Here is a 24,623-nt window from a genome sequence, read left to right on the forward strand (position 1 = left end):
GAGGAGCTCAAAGGTTTTTCTTTCTATCTGGGTACTAAAACTTTTAGTTGTAATTTTTTCGCTTATTTACATTTTAAGCAAGTTTGTGAACGAGACTCGGAAGTTTTCCTCGGTTTCCACGCTATTTCAAGAGGCGAGTTGGCTAAAATAGATTCTGCAGTATACAAATGTATTTGTTTTTACTCCGTAATTGATTTGTGAATTCAAATGAACATTAATTTGTCCCATTGTGATGTTTGACTTTTCACGCGACGCGCTCTCGTGGCGATGGAGAAGCCACGTGCTATAACTCAGTTTGCTTTAGTTTATTCAGAGTTCAATAGAAATTAAAGAGTAGCTGTAGTAACAAAATTGAATTGATTAAAACATTGCTTGTTAAAACGTCTTACCTAATTTTGTTTTCCAGAATCTGTTCATCGAGGGGAGCTGATTTTTGTTCTTAAAGGTACGTATTGCAATCCGGTTATGTTTCTGCCATGTGCATTGCTGTCCCAATGATTATATCAATCACTACCCATCTGACCCATACATATGTATGTATGGGAGAGATTATGGATAACGACCAAAATGAGGGTGTTTTAATTAAGGTCATGTTGAGTTTTTGCCTTTTCTGCACGAGTTAACATTTCCTCATTGTTGCTCTTTCAGAGTTGGCCTGGTTTGCAGAATGCAGAGTTGGAGATGAGTCAGTCCTCATCTGGATGGTATTGACACAACTACCCCTTACAAAGATTGACCAGTTGTCTTGTGTTTTTCTTCTTAATTTAGCAAATAAAGTTTGAAGTAGACATGGTGTGAGAGTTTTCCTTTCCCCCAAAACGTTTGTGCCTTTTTCTAAAGGGTGTCTGTTAAAAGCTAATAAGCCACAAGTACACATGGAATAGTTACAGAAACTTTTTATGTCATGTAATATATTTGTATTCCATTTAAAGATAATGTGTAACATGAAAATGCCTTAAGATAATTCATTCTTTGTTAGAATAATCAAACATTGAGTACCGTAGTTGGATGATTATTTTGGTTTCAAGAGAATTGGATACAATTTTTATTTTTTTTTTCATTAAATGCATAAGCTTTTAATGAAGTTTATGCAAGGTGATTGTGTGAAGGACTGAGGAAACACGATTGTCTTAATGTTGAGACACTAGTTAAGTTCTGACAAACCTTGACTCATACCAAAGTCATTTTGTACGAGTCAAAATGACTCATACATTTTGATGTTAAAACTAAGATTACAAGTGAAGTTAATGGTAATACTTTTTGTAATACTTTACAAAAATAGAAGTAAAGTACTTAGTTTGAGCAGTTTCTTTAAAAATGTTATGACATTTAAACAAAATTGAATAAAATATTGTTAGAAAATTAAAAACCCAAATATTAGAAACAAAATAATACTGTGTTAAAAATAGGATGCTCAGATCAAACGAAATGTGTAGGGTTACTTAAAAAAACCCTTGGCTTCAAAGAAAACTACAAGATGCGTTTGTCGCAAGTAATATGTCTGTCTTTAAATTTCAATGTATAAATATATATGCTTAATTCGTTAAATGTAAGATGTCTGGAAGGACTGAAACGTCCAGCTTCGTGTGTAGTTTTTTATTTCTGTCATTTTTGGATAGTTTATAAGGTAGTATTGCTAGTTTTTAAATATAATTTTATTTAAACATATTTCTATTTCCACAACTGTATGGGTGTTTACAATTATTCGTTGAATACTAGAAATGTATGGAAAATTAAAATAAAATCCTTTAATAAGATGCATTTTATCAAAAGCAGCTGCTCTTTTGATAAAAATGAGCATGAGTTATGCTAGCTTATTAGCTTGCTAGCAAGGGAAAGACGATGCGGTCCGTGTACCCGGAAGCTGGTGTTCTTCTTCGTGGGAGGAGGTTGTTGCTTAGTGCCACGTTGATGGAGACCAGTGGGGACGTGGAAATCTGTCCTGAGAGTCCGCAGCCGGGACCCGGTAGCCCGTTCCTCTGCCTACACACCCGTTATTCATCGGAGCAGAACCGAAACGGGAACTACTTCTTCTTCTTCTTCAGGCCGGAGGTTGTGTCTGTTTGCCCTGCTGTTGCGTTCATGTGAGGAACGGTTCAGATCAGAAGGTAAGCCGCTTTAGAGAAGTAATAAGATCTGTCTGCGCGCGTGTGTGTGTGTGTGTGTGTGTGTGTGTGTGTGTGTGTGTGTGTGTAGGTCTGTTACTGTCTTTCATATGTAGCTAGTACGGTACTAACTGAAAAACAAACATGTCCTTTACCAGAACAGGTAACACTCTCCCGGATAGCTTGTGGAGTTGACGGTAACACATGGACTGCGTTTCAGCACTAATGTTCCCAGTCTTTTAAGCTTTTTGTTATCCCGCATCAGCTGTTAGCTTCCTGCTAGCTCGGGTGTTTTTTCCTTGCGAAATCAAGCCAGATTCTTCATTTCTTGAGAGAAATCCGCTTCCCCTGCTGTCGCTTAGTATGAATCACAGAAGCCATGCGAAAACGAGGCCCGGGTCTGTTATTCTGTAACTAAGCTGTCGCAGAATCAGACTCAACTGTAAAAAACAAAAACAAAACAAAAAAAAAAAACACACCATACATTTCTAAAGTGTCATTGAGGGTTAATCTCTCTTTAAGAACAGGCGAACCTGATCAGATTCTGGAAGTCAGTGAAGCAGATCAATATAAACAATTCTGTGCAGCATGAAATGGCAGGCATGAACCATTAAAACTGGTCTTTTTTTCTTTTTTTTACAACTTTTCGGTGTTTATTATTGTTTCTGAAAATATTCACACCGTCACTCTCCTTTTGTTACATCCGTGTACTTCATCGGGACTGGGAAGAGCTAAACATGGTCCCATGTTCAGCCTGCTGCATCTGTTCTGCTTCTAGAATGATTAACTTTGAACAGCAGCGTCACGGTCTGTTAATCTACAATAGTTTACTCACCTTGATGTTAAAATGTTCTGTAGACTTTACACAGATTTTCGTGAAAACAGAGTATGTTGTGATCAAATGAAGAAGCGGTAGAGTAGCCAAAAATTTGCACTCAAGTAGGAGTTGCACTAAGTAAAATTAATAAGTATCCACCTAAGAAATGACTCAAGTAAGGGTACAGAAAAAAAGGTATACAAAAATACTGAGGTACTAACATTGTATTTAATATGTTAAAATGACAAAAAATATGTTATATGCTTATTCTGGTATTTAAAAAACATACAAATACATAATATGATTTAAAAATAATGCTTCTTTTCTTTTCCTTTTTTTTTTAGAAAACAAGAAAAGTAATAGTAAAGCTTGTGTACAAACAATAGTTCTTCTCACTTTAGCTTAAACAGCAGGTGTGTGTGTATCTGATGCATTTTTTGGCTCCATGTAATGAAGCTACTAGCGGAGGGTAGAGTGTACAGAAAGGTTTACTCGAGTAAGAATAAATCTAGTGTCGAAAATGTTACATTTTTTCTAAAAAAAAGATGTCGGGAGAACAGCTTCAGGATGGCTCCCCCCTCCCCCAGCAAACCAGCACAGCTTTCACCAGTTCTGCCATCATTTTAGTACGTCACGTTCTAACTGGGGTTTTTTTGTTTTGCTTTTTCGTCCAGGATGAAACTTAAAGAGATCAACCGCACAGCCATCCAGAGCTGGAGTCCTGCTCAACACCACCCGATCTACCTAGCGACAGGTTTGAGCCTAATAATAAAAGTAAAGGGATTTAACTTTATTATTTTTACCTTTTGACACCAAAAAGGTATCAAAAGGAAAAGGAAACTAGCTAGATTCTCAAGCAAGCCAGCTAGTTAAAGTTGTTCTTGAATATAAATGAGCCTTGGAGTCTCGGTTGCCATGGTTTGTGTAAATGACTTGCTCCTGTGGTTTTATCGCTATAAGGAAGACCAATCTACTTAAATGGTGTATTTGTTCGGTTCTGTCTGTGCAGGAACGTCCGCACAGCAGCTGGACGCCTCCTTCAGCACCAATGCCTCCCTGGAGCTCTTCGAATTGGACCTGGCTGATCCGTCTCTGGACATGAAGTCGTGCGGCAGCCTCCCCTCCGCTCACAGGTGGAGAAGAGTTTCTCTGCTCCGCCACTGTTGGCTGAGTTCTCCTGTTTGTGTGTGTGTTTTGCCCTTTCTCCTCTCACGTTTAATTTATTTTAATTTTTGCTTCCCAAAGATATCATAAACTAGTGTGGGGCCCCTACGGCATGGACGCCCAGGGCCACCCGTCCGGCGTGCTGATCGCCGGCGGGGAGAACGGCAACGTCATCCTGTACGACGCCGCCAAGATCATGGCCGGAGAGAGCGACGTCATCGTAGCCGAGAGCGTCAGGCACACGGGGCCAGTGAGGGCCCTCGACGTCAACCATTTCCAAGTATGTAGCCGTCCGGCTCCGAGAATTGTTTTTTTCCTAAATTATTTGCCTTTTAGCTCCAATGAAAAAAATATTCATGTTTTTTAATCTTTTTCACGTTACTTTTTTTAACATAAAATCAAGAAAATGATTAGACAACCCAGGTCATTCTCTTCAGGAGAGAGTCTGTCTTGGAAAACCAGTGTCTTTAGTCAGAGGTTTCTTCAAGTTCGCTGTAATATAGACTGCTACAGGAGATCGTTCCTTCCCACAGCCGTCACCAGCTACAATAAATCTTTGTAGAATTTTGAATTAATATGAACGACAACAACATTTCATTTCCCTTTGGGATCAATCAAGTATTTTTGGAATTGCAAAGTAGTAGTAATGAGAGGACATGAACCTTATTGCCAAGTGTTATTATTATTATTGTTATTGTTATTTTTTGACATTTTAAGTGAGAACTTGCTAAAACTGTCGCAATAAGCTGATCAATTAGCCACATGATGAATTAAAATGAGCTCATTAGTTTCCATTTTGATGATTAATCATTCATAATATATTTTATTTATGGTTTCTTTTTTTCTTTCCTTTTTATTTATTGTTTTTGGTTGTCATGTCTCATTTTGGATATTTTAAAACATCTTCCATTTTCAGCGTGGAGTGTTCTGAACAAAATTAAAGCGTACTAGACTTTGAGAGAGCGAACTTGCTCCGGTGATATGCATTGCATTATTCAATCCATATCAATGTTCTACTTGATAATGGTCTCAAAATAATAAAATGCACGCCACATTTTTTAGTTTTAGTTATGAGCTATTTTTGAAAACCACTTTCCTAGTTGGATGCCGCTTTGCGTCACATAAAAATCTCAATGAGACACCCAAGATTGTGACCTGAAAACCATTGGGAAAGTTTAAGGGCTATGGATATTTTTCAAGGTGATTTTTATACTGACTATTCTCCCTTTATTTTTCCCCCAGTCAAACTTGGTTGCATCTGGTGGGAATGAATCAGAAATTTACATCTGGGACATGAATAATTTCGGCTCTCCAATGACACCAGGACCTAAAGCACAGGTACGTTTACGCTGCTTACAGCATTTTTAGTTTTTAGTAATTCCTAACTCAGCTACAAGTTAAAAATTGCTTTAACACAAGTTGGGAAAAAATGCCAGGCTTAACCTTGCAACAGAGATTACCTTCAGCCATTATTGTGGAACGTGAAGAGCGCCAAATTAGAATAAATAAATAACTTAATTAAATTGTCATTAATTTGATAAAACTGGAAATGGAAAAAAAAAGAAATAACTTATTAAATGTAGATTTGTTTATTTGTTCCTCAAATAAACACATTCATTTTAAAAACTAGATATAAATTGTTTCATGTTTCTGTGCTGAAGCACATCATGAGTTAATCTCATGTTTGAATCAGCCAATCAGACGCCAGGGTCTTTCTTTAATCCTGCCTATTGAGGTGGATGGGTAACGTTGACAGTTTAAGTTAATTCATGATACGCTTCAGCATAGGAACATGGAATAATTTATGAAATCATGAAATAATAACATCTAGCCTTTAAAATGAAATGAATGCATTCATATGAGACACATATAATGAATTCTATATTTATTAAATTATTTCTGTATTTATTTACACTGCGAAAAACTATTGACACATTTAAGTTATTTCAAAGGTTATTTTATTTTTGGTAATTTGGCACGCTTCACCCTCCATATTATCTATGTTGAGTCTGCTGACACTCATTCTATCGAATGTATTAAAACATATAGTTTTTTCTCTCTCTTAAAGCCGCAGGAGGACATCGGCTGCGTGGCGTGGAACAAACAGGTCCACCACATCCTGGCCTCGGCTTGCCCGAGCGGCAGGGCCTCGGTGTGGGACCTGCGGAAGAACGACCTGATTATCAAAGTCAGCGACCACAGCAACAGAGTAGGTCCTCCACCGAGCGCGTGCACAACATCACAGAGTGGGGCTGAAACGATTAATTGTGATTAATCGATTATTGAAACGATCGACAAACTAATTTGGTCATCGATTAATCGTCAACTGGAGTATAGAGACCCAGCAAAGGCCATTTATCTAAACGAAACCAACACATCCAGAGCCGAAACTGTACAAAATATATTGCATTTAAAATAAAAAATAAAAAAACACCTTTGTGTGTAAATGAGTTTTAGCCAAAACTCCTCAAGTGGTCTAGTTTCAATTTTAAACTGACTAAAAGAACTGTATGCTTTTATTGCATTTTAGGCAATAAAATCTTTTTTTATAAAGGAATTGAATAATTAGTTTATTTGTACTGCAATAAACAATTTGCACTGCAATTTGCCGTTCTAATATTGTATAAAAAGGCTTCGGTGGTTAAATGAAAAATCCGTAGGATAACATTTTTTTTATGTGATTAATGGCTTAATCGTGAGAATAATCGATTACTAAAATAGCCGTTAGTTTCAGCCCCGTCGTGGAGCGTGTCTCACCCTGCTGCTGTGCTCCCATGTGTCTGCCTCCAGATGCATTGCTCTGGGCTGGCCTGGAACCCTGAAGTGGCCACCCAGCTGGTCTTGGCCTCAGAAGACGACCGGCTGCCGGTCATCCAGATGTGGGACTTGCGATTCGCTTCCTCTCCTCTCAAGATTTTAGAGCACCACACGCGGTAAAAACTTCCTCTGGCAGGCTTTATTCACGAGTCTTTATATTTGGGCTTTTATCATGTAAAAGTAAACAAAATCTATGAGTGCTGCATGTCAGTATTAGAGACTTTTTGGTCATTTTTGGCGTTTCAGAGTCGGTTTAATCTCCTGTTTGGCTCTAAAGAAAAAATAATAATTATGCTCACCTTGATGCAGGGTGTTAACCTCCTTAGGCCACACCCTGCCTCATTACACAGAAACATATCACCTGCTATGCTTAAAGGGGCAGTATTATGTATTTTCCAGGCATTTTATAGCACAGTGAAGTAACTATGTTACCTCGAGTTGTTATAAAAATACTGTTTTTATCGAATATGACTTAAAAGAAATTTGACTTTGAAATTTAGCGCTTTGAAATTGGGCCTCTGTCTCTTTAAAAAGCTCCTGCTCTTTCTGAAACTCCGCCTTCAGGAAATCATCGCAGCATGGCTCCATTAACTCTTTAACGAAGTCTTTGCCAGCGTTACTCTGAAGTAGCTCCTATAAAGAGCTCAGCAGTTTCACCAGGTGTTTGCTAATTGCTGCTGGCTAGTCTGAAGGAGCTGAGTGGCTGTGAAAACCTTTCAGTCTCTTGGAGTGTACTCCCAACCCAGTTGGTCTAATGCTGCTGCTCTGTCTTGTGCAGAGGGGTCCTGGCTATCGCCTGGAGCTTGGCCGATCCGGAGCTGCTCCTGAGCTGCGGGAAAGACAGCCGCATCCTGTGCTGGAACCCCAACACAGGAGAGGTAACGTTTCCCCCACTCTCTGTGACGCCGGTTCGTCTGAATGTTCTTCACCTTCTCAGCATTTGGTTCACGAGGGAACAATTGGCCCAAACCTCCAGGTTCTGTACGAGCTGCCCACCGGCAGTCAGTGGTGCTTCGACATCCAGTGGTGCCCCAGGAACCCCGCGGTGCTGTCGGCCGCGGGCTTCGACGGCCACATCGACATCTACTCCATCATGGGAGGCAGCAGCCAGGCGCAGAGCCAGAGGCACGCCGATCAGGTGAGGGCTTCACTATTAAGCCCGTCGCAATTTAAACAATGAATCAATGAACCCCCTGATAAATTAAAAGAAGCTCAATAATTTCCATTTGGTTACACATGCATGCCACACATATATCAGCTATGTGTCTGTGTAAAACTGACACATAAAGTCACGGTAAAATGTTAGACGCTTGGGCCTCTACCTGTGAAAAGCATGACTGCTTCTGCATCTGTCATCATTTCTGCTTTGTGTTGCGAGATTTAGTGAGATTTTCAGTGCGTCTCACTTTGCTCCGTTTCAGATCAGCAACTCCTTTGGGAACCTGGACCCGTTTGGGACGGGGCAGCCGCTGCCTCCGCTGCAGCTGCCGCAGACCCCCGCCGCTCCGGCTACAGTCAACCCCCTGAAGAAGCCCCCCAAGTGGATCCGCAGACCAGTGGGAGCCTCCTTTGCCGTGAGTCCGAGAAGCTTTGCTCTGTTTTTTTTAGTGGAAACCGCCATCGTTTACACTCTGTGTTTTTTGTTTGGTTTTTTTCTCGTAGTTCGGAGGGAAGCTGGTGTCGTTGGAGAACGCGAGGCCTCCGCAGCCTCAGCAGCCCACGTCCCACGTCGTTCACGTCAGCCAGGTCGTCACGGAAACGGCCTTTTTGGAGCGCTCCGACCGGCTGCAGGCCACGCTGAGCTCGGGCGGCTTTGTGGACTTCTGCCAGGAGAAGATCAGCGCGGCTGCCAACGAGTTTGAGAGAACAGTTTGGTCCTTCCTGAAGGTAGGAGCCTCGATCTGTTTCAAAGAAGAGTTTCCAGTAAAACACACTCGTTTTTTGTTTTTTTTTATAAGTGATTTTTGGTTGCTAGGTGAATTTCGAAAGCGACGTTCGCAGCAAGTACCTGGAGCTCCTGGGCTACAACAAAGAGGAGGTCGCCTCCAAGGTGACTGCATTCACACAGCCTGGCTTTAGCTCAAGCTTTTCTTTCCATCTTAACGTCTTGTGATAAATGTGTTTGATATTTACAGATTTCAGCGGCTTTAGAGGAGAAACCTGCTAACGTCCCTCAGGTAAGCTGAAACGCTTGACTTGCATGTTTTAAGGGAATTTTTTAGGATTTTTGGAAGATGCGCCCAGAAAAAAAAAATTGTGCTCATTACTCAACTTTTTCTCACAGCAAAAGCAGCATGGAGTTGGACTAATGCTGCATCTCACGGCTACAATACCAATTTAGCAGATTGTTGCTAAGCTAGTAAGAAATACGCTAATTTAATTGTTTTATTAACATTGATTTTCTGCAAAAAATAATAACTGTCATTATTACTATTATGACGATAGTTGTGTATCATCAGGCTTGAGGCTGCGGGTTTGACATGTTGTGCAACAAGGAAGTGTGGCAAGATTTCCTCTCCTGTTTTTGTAGCTTCAGGATTTTCACTCAGTTGGGGTGAAAAAAAGAGCGAAGGAGAAGTTCAACTCATCTGAACTGAAATAAAATCCTATTTAACTAACTTCCCGGTCGGAAAGCGAATTAAAATCATGTTTGCGCCAAATAATTTGCACATAAATCAACATTTAATTTTGAAGCAGCCATGAAGAGCAGGGAAAATGTTTTTAAGGTCGCTTTCAAGTAGCAAGAAAAATCTGGTAAGGAATAAATATGGGGAGTTTTGTTTTATTTAAGGCTTCATTTTATTTATTTGTTTATAACAGTTGGATCCATCCATCCACCATTTTTGTGCCTTCATTCATCCAGCCATCTGTCCACCATTTTTGTCTGTCCTTCCTTTCATCCACCATTCTGTACATCAACTCCTTGTTGATGTAAAACCCAGAAATGTTTCCACACAATGAAATGAGACATTGGGTTGTTTGTTTCTTTTTTTCTTTCTTTGTATTTATTTATTTTTTTTCTCAGATCCTCCATCTCGTCTCGTCTCAGTCCCGAACTTGTCTTTTTGCTCTACAGCCGGACTTGTCCGCCTCCGCTTCTCCGCTGCCTCCAGCAGACCTCGGCCTGGCGCCCCCTGCTGACACTCCAGAGGCAGCGTTCGACCTGATCGCTGCCTCAAACCTCCAGCCTGCAGCCGCGCTGCAGCTGAACTCCACTCCAGATCCGGACAGCGAGGAGCCGGCAGAACCGGAAGACGGTCCTGACAGCGAACTGGACACCAACATGGTGGAGGAGGAGGAGGAGGAGGAGGAGAAACAGGAGGAAGAGGACGAGATTCCTCTGAATGAGGTACAGTTTGATGAGAACTACTCTTAAGCTGCATTTAATATCACTGCACAACTAAACACAGGCTCATGCAGGTGATTGTAATACAATTGCTCTGGAAGAGAAGGTTTATTGTCTCCACTGTTTGGCGAAAGTTCGTGCAGGTTTAGTCTTGCTGCCCGTCCTCGGAGCCAGTTGTTCAGGTCGCTGCATACCACTGGTGATTCTCTATTAGGAGCCACTGAGAGGAGATTAATCAATGAGAATATCTGTCAGTCAGATTAAGGTGGGTTCATTCTAGTGAAGGTGCTGCGTTCATGTTGAATAACTCCTGTTGAAACGGCAGCGAAAAAACAAAATTTCAGTTGAACTCGGTTGCATTTTCTTAAGTTACAAGAACTTCCCTAAATTTTCTTGGCTTGTAAGTAAGTCTCAAAAAAAAAAGGGATAGTAGACGTAAGTTTGTTGGGCGCTTTAGGCAAACAAAGCAGTGTTTCAACTGAAAACTGAAACCTGGGGCTTTTTTGTGCAGTGCAAGAATTGCATATCCAACATGATGTCATGTTGGACTTTCTGAATTCTGAAAATATCACAGGAGACATCTCTGTTTGCGTGTTGTGATTCCTGACACCTGTTATTTCCAATCAAATTTGTTACAGAACCATTTTGGAAAACTATATGAAAAAACATATGTAAAAAATTGTGACGCAAAATGCGTTGCAGAGGTTTAAAAAGGACTTACGGACATAAAACGCATTACAAATAAGATGACAATCGCAAAAAGGAAACAATCAGATGGTAATAGAGAAAGACAAACTGGTGGGAAGTAAGGACACAAGAATATGGCTATAAAAACACAAAATCCTGAAATACAAGACATCTGTGTTGTGATGCTGTGTGTTTTTGTTTTTTAAGAAGTATGAGAAGGAAGATAATTTTAGGACATGGAGGTCTCTTCTATGAAGTGAAAGATGAATGGTCAACCCTGGGCATTGGTCATTAACTCCGTTCTTTATGTTTTCCGAGTGGTTTGTGAAACTTGAATTTGAATCGTGACACATGAGAATCTTGATTTGCCATTTGTGGTAGTTGTGACGTTAGATTCATCTTAATTGTCTTTACCAATAACTAAAATTCCCTGTTTGGTCCTGAAGGTAATTATTTTCCATTGTGAAAAGTGCATCTCTTAGCCTCTCTGGTAGTATGTCTTTGGATTAAAATGTGTTGGACCACAAAATTGAGCCTTTGCTGTACTCCTTGCATCAAAGCATGTCCTCTCTCAGTCTTTTTTTAATGATTTGAAGTTATTCTGCAGCTTTTAGTTTTGTGTAGAAAACATTTTGTTTTATGCTTCAGGACCTGATAGCCCAGGTGGAAGTGGAGGAGAGCAGTCCGATTGAGACGCCAGCAGAGATCCCCCCTCCGGTTCCCACTCCTGCAGGGGGAGTCCATCTCAGCGTCAGTCAAGGTATCGCCATGTCGGCTCGGGGAGAGAGAGAGAGAAAGATTCTATAAAACTGTGTTGAAATATTTTTGTCAAATGAAGCTCTTTTTTTTTCATGACAACATATTTAAGGTATCGTTTTGAACTGATGTAGCACCTTGTACAATACGCCGTGAAGCACTGGGTATTCTGACAGCTTTGTCAGTGGTGGGCACCACATTAATGCTAATATGCTAAACCAACAAAGTATTTATCAGTAGCTAATGCTAATGTGCTAAACCAACAAAGTATTTAGCAGAAGCTAATGCTAATGTGCTAAACCAACAAAGTATTTATCAGTAGCTAATGCTAATGTGCTAAACCAACTAATGCTAATGTGCTAAACCAACAAAGTATTTAGCAGTAGCTAAGGCTAATGTGCTAAACCAACTAATGCTAATGTTCTAAACCAACAAAGTATTTAGCAGAAGCTCAAATTAAACTCTTTTTTTTTTTTTTTATTGGAACGAATTTGGCTTTAATTGCTGGGGAAATAACGTTTGGTCCATTTTTGAAGATTGATCAGACCAGGACTTTAATTTTTATGCAGATTTTCCATATAATATTTTTTTAAATATTACTATTGATATAAAAAAAAAAATTTCTTTCTTTTCGTTAGATGTGGACGGGCTGATCACTCAGGCCCTGCTGACTGGAGACTTTCAGGGCGCCGTGGAGCTCTGTCTCCACGACAACCGAATGGCAGACAGCATCATCCTGGCAATTGCCGGAGGAGCCGACCTCTTGGAGAAAACCCAGAGGAAGTACTTCACCAAAGCAAACAGCAAGATCACCAAGGTGACTCCTGGAGGGGGAAAAAAAATGCAGCTGTGAGAGGTTGCTTATTAAAGAGAGCCTATTATTTACGATGGAAGTGCGCGTCTGTCCCGCAGCTGATCAGCGCCGTGGTCATGAAAGATTGGCACGACATCCTGAAGACGTGCGATCTGCAGAACTGGAGGGAGGCTATGGCTGCCGTCATGACCTACGCTCGGCCCGAGGAGTTCTCTTCCCTCTGCGGTGAGGCGTCACGCGCCTGTTCTTGTTATGAACTTATCCCAGTTTTACCACCTTCTTTTACGCTTCCGTTTGTCAGACCTTCTCGGCAGCAGACTGGAGGCAGCAGAGGATCCACAGCTCCAGTCTCAGGCCTGTCTGTGCTACATCTGTGCGGGTAACGTGGAGAAGCTGGTGTCCTGCTGGAGCAGAGCTCAGGATGGACACTGCCCTCTTTCCCTGCAGGTTGGTGGATTTCTTCTTAACGCACGCTGCAACCTGAATGAGGAGGCATCAAAATGGCCGACTTCCTGTAGGGGTGGGCGATATAGACTTTAAATTTTATTGCAATATTTTGAGGTACTATTTTTGGTAACAGAAAATTACTTATTTTTTAGGTAATAGTTTTGCAGTGCAGTGACTACATTGCACAACATTTATAGCACCACAAACACAATTATTGTTCTTAGATATGCTTCTTCAGGACGCCACTTGAGTAAAAAACTGATTTATATCACTAGACTGCAGGCAGTGATTGCATTTAATCATATTTGAGTTTACTGATATTTATTGATGCTTTCATGGAACAAAAAGTGGAGAATGTTTTTTTTTTTTAATTTAACATCATCAACAGAAATTCATCAAGGCAGTCAAAAAGTTTAAATTTTTGAGTTTTTCATAATAAATGATAAACAATAAACTTCCTGTTGGTTTTGGTCGCTGACTTGAAGAGACTTTTTTTTTTGTCCATTACTTATTTCCAATGTCTATGTTATACACTGACTGGCCTGACTGAATTTTGGGGGGGCGCTGTTGAGCTTTTTGGTGTTACCCATTATTAATTCAATTGAAATATAAAAAAATAGATTTTATACAAAGTATGAGGTTTTTAGTTTGTTTAGACTCCAAAGATCTCAATGACACAAGACATCCTTCAGTTTCGATATGCCTCAACAAAACAACAGTATCACTGGCATGCCTGTGTAAAACATTAAGCTAATAAAAACATTTTAAATCTTGATAACATAACCTATGGTTTTCGTGTCTAGAAAACCATAGATGGTGATAGACGTATCTAGAAAAACATAAAAGCCGAAATATAGATGGATCCTGAGCCTGTTTCATTCTGATTATTCCGCCCTTTTCCACCTCCGTTTGCCTCAGGACCTGGTGGAGAAGGTGGTGGTGCTGCGTCGGGCGGTGGAGCTGACCCAGCGCTCCGGACCTGCAGCGATCGGCATCCTGCTGGCTGAGAAGATGAGCCAGTACGCCAGCCTGCTGGCCTCTCAGGGCGGTCTGTCCACGGCCATCACATACCTGCCCGACAACACCAACCAGGTCTGCAGCACAGCTGTTAGCATGGTTCGTTTAGTTCAGGGGTCGCCAACGCAGTTCAGGGGTCGCCAACGTGGCCACCCGGTCGCCCGAGGGGACGTTGTCAGTCGCCCGCGGAGCAAGTTCTGAAAATAGCCATTGTCATTAGGGAGCACTGCCAAAACAATATTTAATTTAATGTTTTTACATTGAAGTATAATAACATTTGTTTATATTTAGAATTAAAAAAAAAAAGTCAATTATAAAAATTTTTTAAAATAAATTGCTTTGTGCATAAAACTCTTTTCTTTAAAGTTCAGAACTAAGCGCAGACGCCTGCAGGATTTTATCGGAGGGCAGCAGCGCCTGCAGCTGTACGGCTGCAGCAGCTCTGCCTGCCTTAAGATTTTCCTTGAAGTAAAAAAAGAAAATAATAATTTCTGAAATTTTTATTATTGAACCCTTTTTACAATTAACAGAATTGTGGAGATAAAAAAAAAAGATCTTATGTGTCAAAACATCTTGTACGTAGCGCAAGTCTGAGTCTGTGGGGGTCAAAGGGCACGCCAAAGCTTAAATCTGATTGGTCAGTTTGCTTTTGTTTATTTGCCGGCTTGGCGCTTTTTCTGTAAGATAAATATAAATGAGCAGAGTTTAAACCTCCGGTAGTTCTAAGCGGTAGTTTGGATCCTGGTTGAGCTTTTTACCGTGTTCGGTTCTGCTGGGTCGCCGGTTTATGAGCTTCTTTGATGTTTCCCGAACTGGAGAGCTGACGGGTCACCCGTTAGCTGACATCTGCCTCTTCCTGAGCGTCACACTAAGACTGCGGGTTAAATAATTTAATCTAGTCGAAACGTTCCCCAAAAAAGTACAAAATTAAGCAAACATTGTTGCTTCACCTTCTCCTCCTTTGGACGTCTGACACCACCTGAACCTGGGAATCAACATCCTCCTCTGTCCGTGGATCTCACGGGTATATAGGCTTCGCTTCCATGTCTTTATTATTTAGCATCATTTGTGTAAAAAAAAAAAAGAAGAAAAGGGTGTGCTGCTTTAGTAGTTTAGGTTTGTGCTGCTTTTGTGCGACGCGCACATGATGCGCGTTGGAGAGGTGGTTGTGCTCTTACAGGTCAGGTGCAGTGAGAGTTTTGTTCGTATCTCCACAATTTTGTTAATAGTAAAGAGGGTTGGATAATAAAAAATGCAATAAATTTTCTTTTCTTTTTTTTATTTTAAGGAAAATCTCACAGTGCGTACAGCTGTACAGCTGCACCGATCCAGACTCTCAGTCACTTGTGGGCAATTTAGAATCACACAGAAAATCTCCAAAAGGGAATCAAACTTAAAACTCTGAACTAAGAACTTCTTGTCACATAATAGCAATTAACCAAATCTGCCATGGTAAATTATTTCTGATAACTATTGTCAGTAGTCCCTAACATTAATATGATCAGGCCGCATGTAATCATATATACATGTTATATATATAATATAATATATATATTATTGTTATAAAGGCTGAGCCAAGAAAATGTATGTCTGTATTAAACAAGTAGCCCTTCGTGTTACTCTGTACCCATAAAGTAGCTCCCAGTCTCAAAAAGGTTGGTGACTCCTGGTTTAGTTAAACCTAAATAATACACTAGAGTTTGTTTGTTAGTCTGTAATGTTTGTTTCGTATGCACTAATTGGTGAATTAAAAAAAAAAAAAAAAAGACCCCCTACGCCCCTCTATGAAGTGTGTACTCAGTCGAAGTGTACATAAGGGTTCGAGTGCGCAGGACCTAAGCCAGGCTGTGCGAGATGTTGGGTCTCAGTTCGATCTCCATCCGTCCAGGTTGCGGTGCAGCAGCTTCGGGACCGTCTCATCTGGGCTTTAGGACAGCAAGCAGCGCCAGCACAAACCCACAGAGTTGCATCTCAGCTGCCCGGCCGCCCAGCTCTCCCCCAGCATCCGTTCCCCCAGGTCCAGCCGGCGTTGGTCCCTCAACCTGCTGCAGGAGTTCCAGTACCAGGCCCTACACCTGCTTCTGCCCCATCTCAGCCACAGTATTACCAGCCGGTATGTTCTCCTAACAATCCTTCAAAGGGTTAATGGCTTTCTTACAAGTCGTTTTTTTTAAAGGGGCAGTATTGTGTAAAATCAACTTTTTTTTTTCTAGCTTTACACCATGTTATGATGTTATTCCCTCATCAAAAACCTAATCGGAGTTGCTTTGATTCTTTTATGATGTTTGAAAAATCCTTTAATCTCCATGGCAACCATTCAGCTGTGCAAAACACCTGGGTGGACCTAGCGCCTCCTCAGACCTGCAGTTTCCAAGCTTCCTCCAAGTTGCCTTCCTCATTGACTCCCCCACTCAGCTCCTTCAGACTAGCCAGCAGCAATTAGCAGACACCTGGTGGAACTGAGCATCTGCTGAACTAATTGTACGAGCTGCTTCTCGGTGAAATGGTGGTAAAAATGTTGCTAAAGTGTTAATAGAGGAGCCATGTTGTGATGACTTCCTGAAGGCGGAGTTTCAGAAAGAGCAGGAGTTTTTAAAGAGACAAAGGCCCAATTTCTAGGTGTTAAATTATAAAGTCAAATTTCTTTGAAGTCATATTAGCATATATATCATTTTTATAGCGACTGAAGATAACATGATTGTGCTATAAAATGACACCATGTGCCTGAAAAACACACATTACTGCCGCTTTAAATAAGAAGAATTATCCAGCTCACTCCGACCGCTCATCGGTACTCCATTCCTTTTTTTAAAAAGCGAAGCTTTCCCTTTAACTCGTCTTCATAGTGGTATTCTCCTGGCCTGACTCTCCTCTCCCTCTGTCCCATGCTGTGGCCATCCCTCCTCTGTGGCATCACCCTGTGTCTCTGTTTGCTTCAGGTGAGGGCTGCCTCCACTGTCACCTCCTGGAGTAACCAAACTCCCACAGCCCTCCCAAATGTCCCTCCTCCTCCTCATGTAGGCAGCACCCCAGACCAGCAGGTACACAAACCTCCATCCCTGACTCGACATGCATCTTGTTTAAAAAAATAAATCCGGCTTTTATTTGTTGGACCCATGCTCCATGTCCAAAATTGTTGCTTTGTTATGGCGATGCCCTCTTCTGTAGCCACTTCCTGCCAACCGTTTCCTCTTTCTTCCTGATGCTCTGGTGCATCTTCAAACTGTCCTCGTTTGGATTATTTCACTGCATGACTTGCATTTTTCTTTATACATGTAAATACTTGCCGTCCTTTGATAATGAACCGCAAGCTGTAGCTGAATGGATTTTTGTGGGAGCCAGCTTAGTAGATAATTAGCTCGCCCTCTTCCTGTTGCTATTCGTTTCGCTGAAATTGCTTCAATCTTTCAGGTGGAGCCTCCAAACCCGATGTACGGCCTGCCAGCCTCCAGCACACCAGCAGCCCCTTCGGCCTCCTCCACTCCTGGCTACATGTACTCCCATCAGTACCAGCGTAAGTGGAACTCCAAGTGTGTTACTGGTCTTCTGGTGTAATGAAGCCGTTAATGTGAACGTGAGTTTCCGTGTCTTATTGTTTTGGAAACCAGATAGATGATGTGTATTATCCAGTCAAAGTTGCAGAACTTATAAACGAAGCTCCTGTGATGCCCAGATACACTAACCAGGCTTAATATGACCAAATCAGCACTTCTGAGGTCTTGAACTGATGTAACTATGAGGCACTGGCTATTCTGAGAACTTGCTATCAGAACCAGGCAGTGGTGGGAACCGCTAGCTAAAACGTTAGCTGCACTAACCCTAAAGATGTAATCCACATTAAACTTATTGGTTATGTAGTTTTACTTGCAAGAAATTTCCTGTGGCCTTCATTAGTTCTGCTAACGCTAATTAATATTAGAGTTCCAGTAATGCTAAACCAACATGATATTTAGCAGAAGCTAATGCTAAAGTAGTAAAAAAAACACGACAATTAGCAGAAGCTCTAATTAAACTTTTTTTTTCCATGTTAGCAAAAGCACTAGGCTAAAATTAGCTCCGCTATTAGATTTCAGGTGTTTGTGTAAAATATTATGTTTTATTTTGCCATGAATTCTTACATGTGTACAAGCTAATATTCAGGTTATCTGCTCAGCTGTCACCTGCTGAACTGACTTCCTGTCTGCATCCTGCCAACTGGGCTTCTAAAACAGCTTCCTTTCATGAAAGTGACAGTTGGCAGCGTTTTTAATCCAGAGCATGAATAGAAATATTCCCAAAGAGTAAGATTTGTCTTTTTTTTTTTAAAGAAAAAGGGGGCTGAGGGTAGAAGGTAGCATCCTTCTGACCTCCAGTCTAACTAGCAGGGTAGGGGCAACTTTCTCTGACATGTCATTTCCAGTGAACGCCTTCAGCTCTGCTCTCTAGAACATTTGTCTGTGGAAATGTTAGATTCTAACGTCTGATTCTCGAATGTCTTTGACTCGTCCGTGTGAGCTCTCTGCTCGCTGACTCCTCTCTAGCTACACGTAGAGCATGCAGTGAAGCCGTCCTGTTGCACGTCGCAGCTGTTTTGTTGAACTGCAGCAGGTTTTTCCACTAACAGAACTTCCCATGTGCCTCCCAGCCTACCCCCAGATCAACCAGTACCCGCCTGGAGCTGGGGGGGCTCCTGTCTATCAGCCTCTTCAGTACTCTTCTACCGCTCCTCCTCCTCCTCACAGTCCTCCTGCTGAGCCCTCCTCCCATCCTCAGCCCCCCGGCTTCCTCTCTCAGTACACCCAGCCCGTCTCGCCTCCTCTCTATCCGAGACAGCCTCCTGCCAGCCACGGCCTGTCCTCCTCTCCTCCCTCTCGCCCTCCTTTCTTTCCTGCCTCGTCTTCCTTCTCCGCTCCGCCGTCCTCCGGAGCGTCTTTCCAGCACGGCGGGCCAGGATCTCCCGTGTCGTACATGGCGCCTCCTCTCCATCCTCCACCGAGCGGAGTCTCAGGTACACAGCTAGACTCCGACCCCGGGCTGATCCCCGCCTCTAAGAGAACAGGTCTGCATGGCTCTGATCATCCTCACTCTGTCTGTCCTGCTAACCAGCTCACTCACCCTCACAGGGAGCTGAACGAGAAAGATTCAGATTAGTTCATGATAGTAGTTGTAGTAGGTAGTGTCAGAAATAGTAGTAGTAAAAATAAGCATATTACATATTTTAAGAATACTAAAAAAATAAAAGGTAACGATAGTAATGGTAATAAAGATAAAGTAAATTTTAAAAAAAGTAAAAATTAAAAGTAAAAAAAAAAATGTAAAAAGGTATTGGTATTGATAATAATAATAATCGGAATAATAACTAGAAAATTTCTGAAAAACAAAAACTGACCCGAATGTTCTGCAGTCCTCAAGTTTAAGTGTAAAAGCCTAAGCAGCTTAAAACGTCAGATAGTTTTTGTTGCATCTCATAAGAATGTATAGAATTAGCTCAAATGTTACTGTTAGCTAAGATGCTATCAGTAGCATCTGGGCTATCATTGACTTACGCCATTTACTGAGCAAACACTAGTGTTCAAGGTAAATTTAGCTAAGATGCTAAGGTTAACTAGAATGCTGTTAATAGCACCTGTGCTTTCAGTAGCATGTTGGCTGACGGTGACTTACCCCACTCAGGTTATCTTTAGCTTACATGTCAAAATTAGCTAAAATGCTCATGTTAACCTGGTTGTGTTGCTATGGCTGGCCCTACTGTTAACAAATAATAGAAAAATAAGAACATTATTTAAAAACAATTTTTTAAAACAGTTGATGGTTGTAATAAAAATATTAAAATAATATGAATAAATAATAATGAACTTAAAAAAATGTGTTGTCCTTGTTGGCAGAAGTGTATGTTAGTAGAGACTCCTAAAGACACAGATTAGTTAAACAATTATCTGATGCTCAACTAAAAAAGATTTAAATGAAAAAATTGGCTGATTGGCAGACAGAAATCTTTACTGGGAAAATGTAGAAATGACGTGAAGTTAATTTGCATGGCTTTCTGTTGGTAATGACTACAAATTAATGGTGCAATAAAGACTGCATTGGTCTCTAATCACAGAATGATTCATCAACAAGGAGTCGGCACTTGATTTGTTTTGGTTGTCAAACAATCCGGCGAAGAAATCAAACTTTACTTTCACTTTTATTCATTAGTAAAAGTCTGATGTATGTTTATGTGAAATTTAAACAGTTGTTATACTTGGTTAACAGTTTTTAAGATATTGAATTTCATGAAGAACTGGTTTTATATGAAATGTTTGTATATAAATATACAGTACATGTACAGTGTAATGCTGAATAATGAAGCGTTTTCTAGCTGTGTCTTGAGTTTATCTAGCTCTGTTAAAGGAGTCAAAGGCCAAATTTGGAACATTGTGTGTTGGCAAATATTGAAAAGTTAAAAACAAACAGCTGAGGTGTGTGTGTGTGTGTGTGTGTGTGTGTGTAGGGCCCCAGAATGGCTGGAACGACCCTCCAGCTCTGACCCGAGCCCCAAAGAAGAAGGTAAGTCTGCATTCATTATTTATTTAAAAAAAAACACAAAAAAACTGGCTATTACTATTATATAAATGTTTCCATCCATGGACCATTAGCATGTTTCACTTAGCTAGCATGCTAACATTAGTGTTGCAGAAATTATGCACTAATAGATAGGGGGGGTTTTCCGCCCCCAGTTGTTGGACAAATTTTGTCCATTAAGATTCAAGACAGATTGGAGAAAAACACAAAGTTCCCACCTGTTTGGTGTTTAAAAGGCCAAACAAAACACTAAATCTCCAAACAACACAAAGGCTCCAAAACCACAAATGGACCTACATGTTAGTCTGGAACTCACCTTTCCTTATTTGACCAGTCCAGGAGTTTTTAGATGCTGAAATAGAGCAAATTTTTTATTTTTATGATTTTATTTTTCCACAGCAGCTTCCACAGAACTATACCCCACCTGCCCCCATCACGGCTCCCATTCTGGCCCCGCCGGGCGCCGACCCCCAGGCTCAGCCCATGTCGACTGGAGGCCCCCAGGATGTGCTGCAGGGTCTGCAGGGCCCCCAGGCCCCATACTCAGGGATGCACCAGACACAGCTCCCCAGTCAAAGCATGAACGCCTCAATGCCCAACTCCAACATGGAGGGCGCACCCGGAGCACCGACAGGAGACGCCATCCAGGTACGGACGTCTCGGGTCAATCTAACAACAACCTGAGGGGGAAGCTCCACCGGACCTGTCCATGGCGTCTCGACTTGAGATAGGAGATAGGTTGTAGATAGGCAAAGATAAATGAATAAATTTCCACCAATAAGCTCAGAAACTTTGAGATTAATCTAAGAAATTTTCTAGAAAAACCTTGGAAACCTTTGAGTTTCAAAAGTGTAAAATGGTTGGCTTTTGGACATTTTCCAGGTTTGTTTTTCTGGAACATTCCTGAGATAAATAACCAAATTTTGTGTTTTTTTTTCTAGTAAATTTTCAACTTATGAAAAACGTCTTTTTTCTAACGTTTCAAATTCAGAACCTCCCTTGTTTTTTCTAAAACCTTTCTGAGATAAATCTCAAAATGTAGTTTTTCTTCTAGGAAGTCTTCAACTTTTGAAACAATTTCTTCTGGAGATTTTTTTTTTCTTTCTCTGGCACATTTTAACGTTTCAAATTCAGAAATGTCCTTGTTTTTCTAGAAAATTTCTGAGACAAATCTCAAAATTTCTGACGTCTTTTTCTAGCAAATTTTCAATCTGGACCTCAGAAATTTCCAATTTTCTTTTTGTTTAGAAAAGTTCCTTAAATGAGTCTAAAAATATCTTTGCGCAAAATGTACATACTTCTTTTTTTTTTTAAACGTACAATGCCTCTAATCGTGGCCGCCGTTTGCTCCCGTCAGCCTCTGCAGTCGATCCCTGCTGAGAAGATCATGAAGAAGCCCATCCCCGACGAACACCTGGTGCTGAAGACGACGTTCGAGGGTTTGATCCAGAAGTGCTTGGCCGTAGCTGCCGACCCTGTGAGTGTGTCGTGGACGAGCTCTGCCTGTCCTCCGTCTCTGTTTAACACACGTGAGCTTTCGTTTATCCGTCCTCTCCTCACAGCAAACCAAGAGGAAACTCGACGACGCCAACAAACGCTTGGAAGCGCTCTACGACAAACTCAGAGAGCAGACGGTGAGTGCATCTCGCTGCTATGGCGACATCGGCGCAAAGGTTTCTTCGCAAGACGGTCGGATTGGATGACGAGCATGTGTGCACCTCTTTGGCTTTGACTAGACCACTTTAACACATGAGTTCATCTAAACTGCTCTGTGAGAATTTTGTTACTTTTTACAACTTCATATTGTTGTATATAAAGTTTATCAAATAAATAAATAAAAACTATTTATTTTTATTATGCCAAAATAAATATACTTTTATTTTGGTATAATAGAAGTCATATAGTCGTGCCAAAAGTCATTATTTTGGTATAATATAACTTTATTATTGTATTATTATGACATTCTCCTCATATCATGATTTTATTATTTGTATTATCACAACTTTTTTTCTGATATTTTATGATTTTATTCTCGTATTTTACGACTTTTTTATGGTAATTAAACTTTATTATTGTATTACTACGATCTTCTTCTCCCATTATGACTTTGTTCTCATATTTTGCGACATTGTTTTTGTATTATTGCGACTTTTTTCTCATTTTATTTAATTCTCGTATTTTGCAACTTTCTTGTACTACTTCCTCTTTGTTATGGTAGTATTATGAATTCATTCTTGTATTTTATCACTCCATTCTCGTATTATTACAACTTTGTTCCAACGACTTTATTCTCGCAACAAGATTTTCTCACAACATTATGACTTTATTCTCTAAATGAGAAAACATTTTTTATTTTCTTAGCCTGCTGCTAATATCCCTCTGTAGACTTCTGAAGGCAGTCGGTTGCTTTGGATTTCATTTATTTCTAACTCTGCTGTTTCTCCTCCGCTCAGCTCTCTCCTGCCATCATCGGAGGACTCCACAGCATAGCGAGGACCATCGAGTCTCGCTCCTACGCCGAGGGCCTGAACATCCACACCCACATCGTCGGCAGCAGCAACTTCAGCGAGACGTCCGCCTTCATGCCCGTGCTGAAGGTGGTGCTGACGCAAGCCAACAAGCTCGGCGTTTGAGGTCCGCGTTCGTCGCCACGGCGCCGCCCGTTTCGCGGGGTGCTTTGTTCGGTCGGCGACGCGAACGACTCCTGAGACTTCTCAGCTGTGACGGTCGGCTTTTCTTCGTGCCATTCGCCTTTTTATTGCTTTTTTTTTTTTTTGTTCTTGTTTTACGACGCAACTCAGACAAGCCGTGCGGTCGGCCACGCTCGGTGGTGAAAGTAAATATTGAGTCGAATCAAGGGCTATTCAGAAAAATACCCCACCGACCTTTACGTGGGCTGGCGAGTTCTGAACCACGGGTTTAAATCAGACGCGTCAATTAATATGCAAAACCTCTTTTTAAGGTAAAACTGTGTAAAATAATTAAAAAAAACAGTCAGGAGTGATGATGGTGAAAAAAACGGGACGTTTAAGGGCACGTCTGTGTTCCTACTCAGTGTTATAATGTCACAAATTAAAGCTAATATTAATTACGTATTAATAGCAGATTTCTGCTGCATGCTTTTCGGTCACACCTTCATTCCTAGATTTAGGACACTTTCGCTTGTTCGTCTTTATAATGCCTTCCAATCCATGAATTGATTTTATTTTATTTTATTTCTTTTAATTTAGGTCCATAAAATTTGCAGCGAACCTTCAGAAAATCATGTTGACAAACGTAAAACAAACTGGGCATTATGTAATCGGTGCCAGTTACTTTTTTTTTTTTTTTTTACAAATCTGTGTTTGTGTCGTGATCTCACGTTCAGCTCGCTTACTTTCACCACTGGCGGCGCTGCGGTCAACACGTTGGACCAACACGCTGTCCAACGCAGCAGCAGCAGCGAAGTCCCTCGTGTCGAGAATATCTATGTTTTTATTCGATTAGTTTTTTAAAATTTTTGTCTTACTTTCATGTTTTTTAGCAGCGTAATCACGAGGCTCAACAGCGTGCAATGAACTTTACGGAAACAAGCTTATCGTATTTCAGCGTATGCATGCTCTCTCACACACACACGCACACACACACACACACACACATGGCTCAGCTGTCTTTAAAGCATTAAGAGGAACTTCTGTGCTGATTCATCGGACCTCAGAGGGAACCTGGAAGGAGGCTTGTACTCGATAATTCATTCCAGCAACGATGAGGGCTGCTGCCTGATTGGTCGACCTCACTTTCTGTTCTAGGAGAAAACAAGTCTTTTTGTTTCTGACTGACTACAGGCAATATTTTCAATAAATAGTATTTATTTACAAATTACCTTATGTCTTTGTTTTTTTATTTTTTTATTTTTTACTTTTTATAGCTGCTCTTTTTGTTTTTTTTAGTTTGAGGAACTGGAAATAATAATGTTTTGAAGTCGCCACCAGAATAGCGAGTCTCGGCTAAAAATTAGGGCGATGGCAAAAGTATATAAATAAATCTTCAAAACACCAGTGGGAACATGGGGGGGGGAAAGGTTTTCCTGTTAACTAAAAATCAAAAAAATGTTACATCATTTTAGTAATG

At 40.9% G+C, this 24,623-nt stretch overlaps 1 protein-coding gene across 7 annotated transcripts; it reads left to right on the plus strand.

Annotated features, from left to right (window-relative positions):
• The first annotated feature begins 1,866 nt into the window (after positions 1-1,866).
• Positions 1,867-24,372, plus strand: sec31a (SEC31 homolog A, COPII coat complex component). 7 transcript variants are annotated; one of them, XM_023338330.1, is made up of 28 exons: positions 1,867-2,108; positions 3,597-3,676; positions 3,932-4,055; positions 4,168-4,366; positions 5,329-5,424; positions 6,155-6,295; positions 6,877-7,019; positions 7,682-7,781; positions 7,880-8,041; positions 8,325-8,477; positions 8,566-8,790; positions 8,879-8,953; positions 9,039-9,080; positions 9,980-10,252; positions 11,585-11,696; positions 12,331-12,509; positions 12,605-12,731; positions 12,808-12,953; positions 13,872-14,045; positions 15,859-16,083; positions 16,910-17,011; positions 17,382-17,484; positions 18,595-19,008; positions 20,443-20,498; positions 20,913-21,161; positions 21,871-21,990; positions 22,076-22,147; positions 22,967-24,372. In XM_023338330.1, exons 2-28 carry the CDS (start codon positions 3,598-3,600, stop codon positions 23,144-23,146), a joined length of 4,071 nt encoding a protein of 1,356 aa, XP_023194098.1. In that variant the 5' UTR covers positions 1,867-2,108; position 3,597; the 3' UTR covers positions 23,147-24,372. The 7 variants fall into 7 exon arrangements, with proteins under 7 accessions (XP_023194098.1, XP_023194099.1, XP_023194102.1 ...); XM_023338331.1 differs by having other exon boundaries at positions 20,916-21,161; XM_023338334.1 differs by having other exon boundaries at positions 18,595-18,957; positions 20,916-21,161.
• Positions 24,373-24,623: the final 251 nt, after the last annotated feature.

Source organism: Xiphophorus maculatus, chromosome 8, assembly GCF_002775205.1.
Source record: "Xiphophorus maculatus strain JP 163 A chromosome 8, X_maculatus-5.0-male, whole genome shotgun sequence".
Taxonomy (NCBI): Eukaryota; Metazoa; Chordata; class Actinopteri; order Cyprinodontiformes; family Poeciliidae; genus Xiphophorus; species Xiphophorus maculatus.

Excerpts from the sequence above, each read along its gene's own strand:
- sec31a (XM_023338330.1), top strand. The coding sequence starts at position 3,598 with ATGAAACTTAAAGAGATCAACCGCACAGCCATCCAGAGCTGGAGTCCT. Across the intron at positions 9,081-9,979 it reads AACCTGCTAACGTCCCTCAG|CCGGACTTGTCCGCCTCCGC; the intron begins GTAAGCTGAAAC and ends TTTGCTCTACAG. Across the intron at positions 10,253-11,584 it reads ACGAGATTCCTCTGAATGAG|GACCTGATAGCCCAGGTGGA; the intron begins GTACAGTTTGAT and ends TTTATGCTTCAG.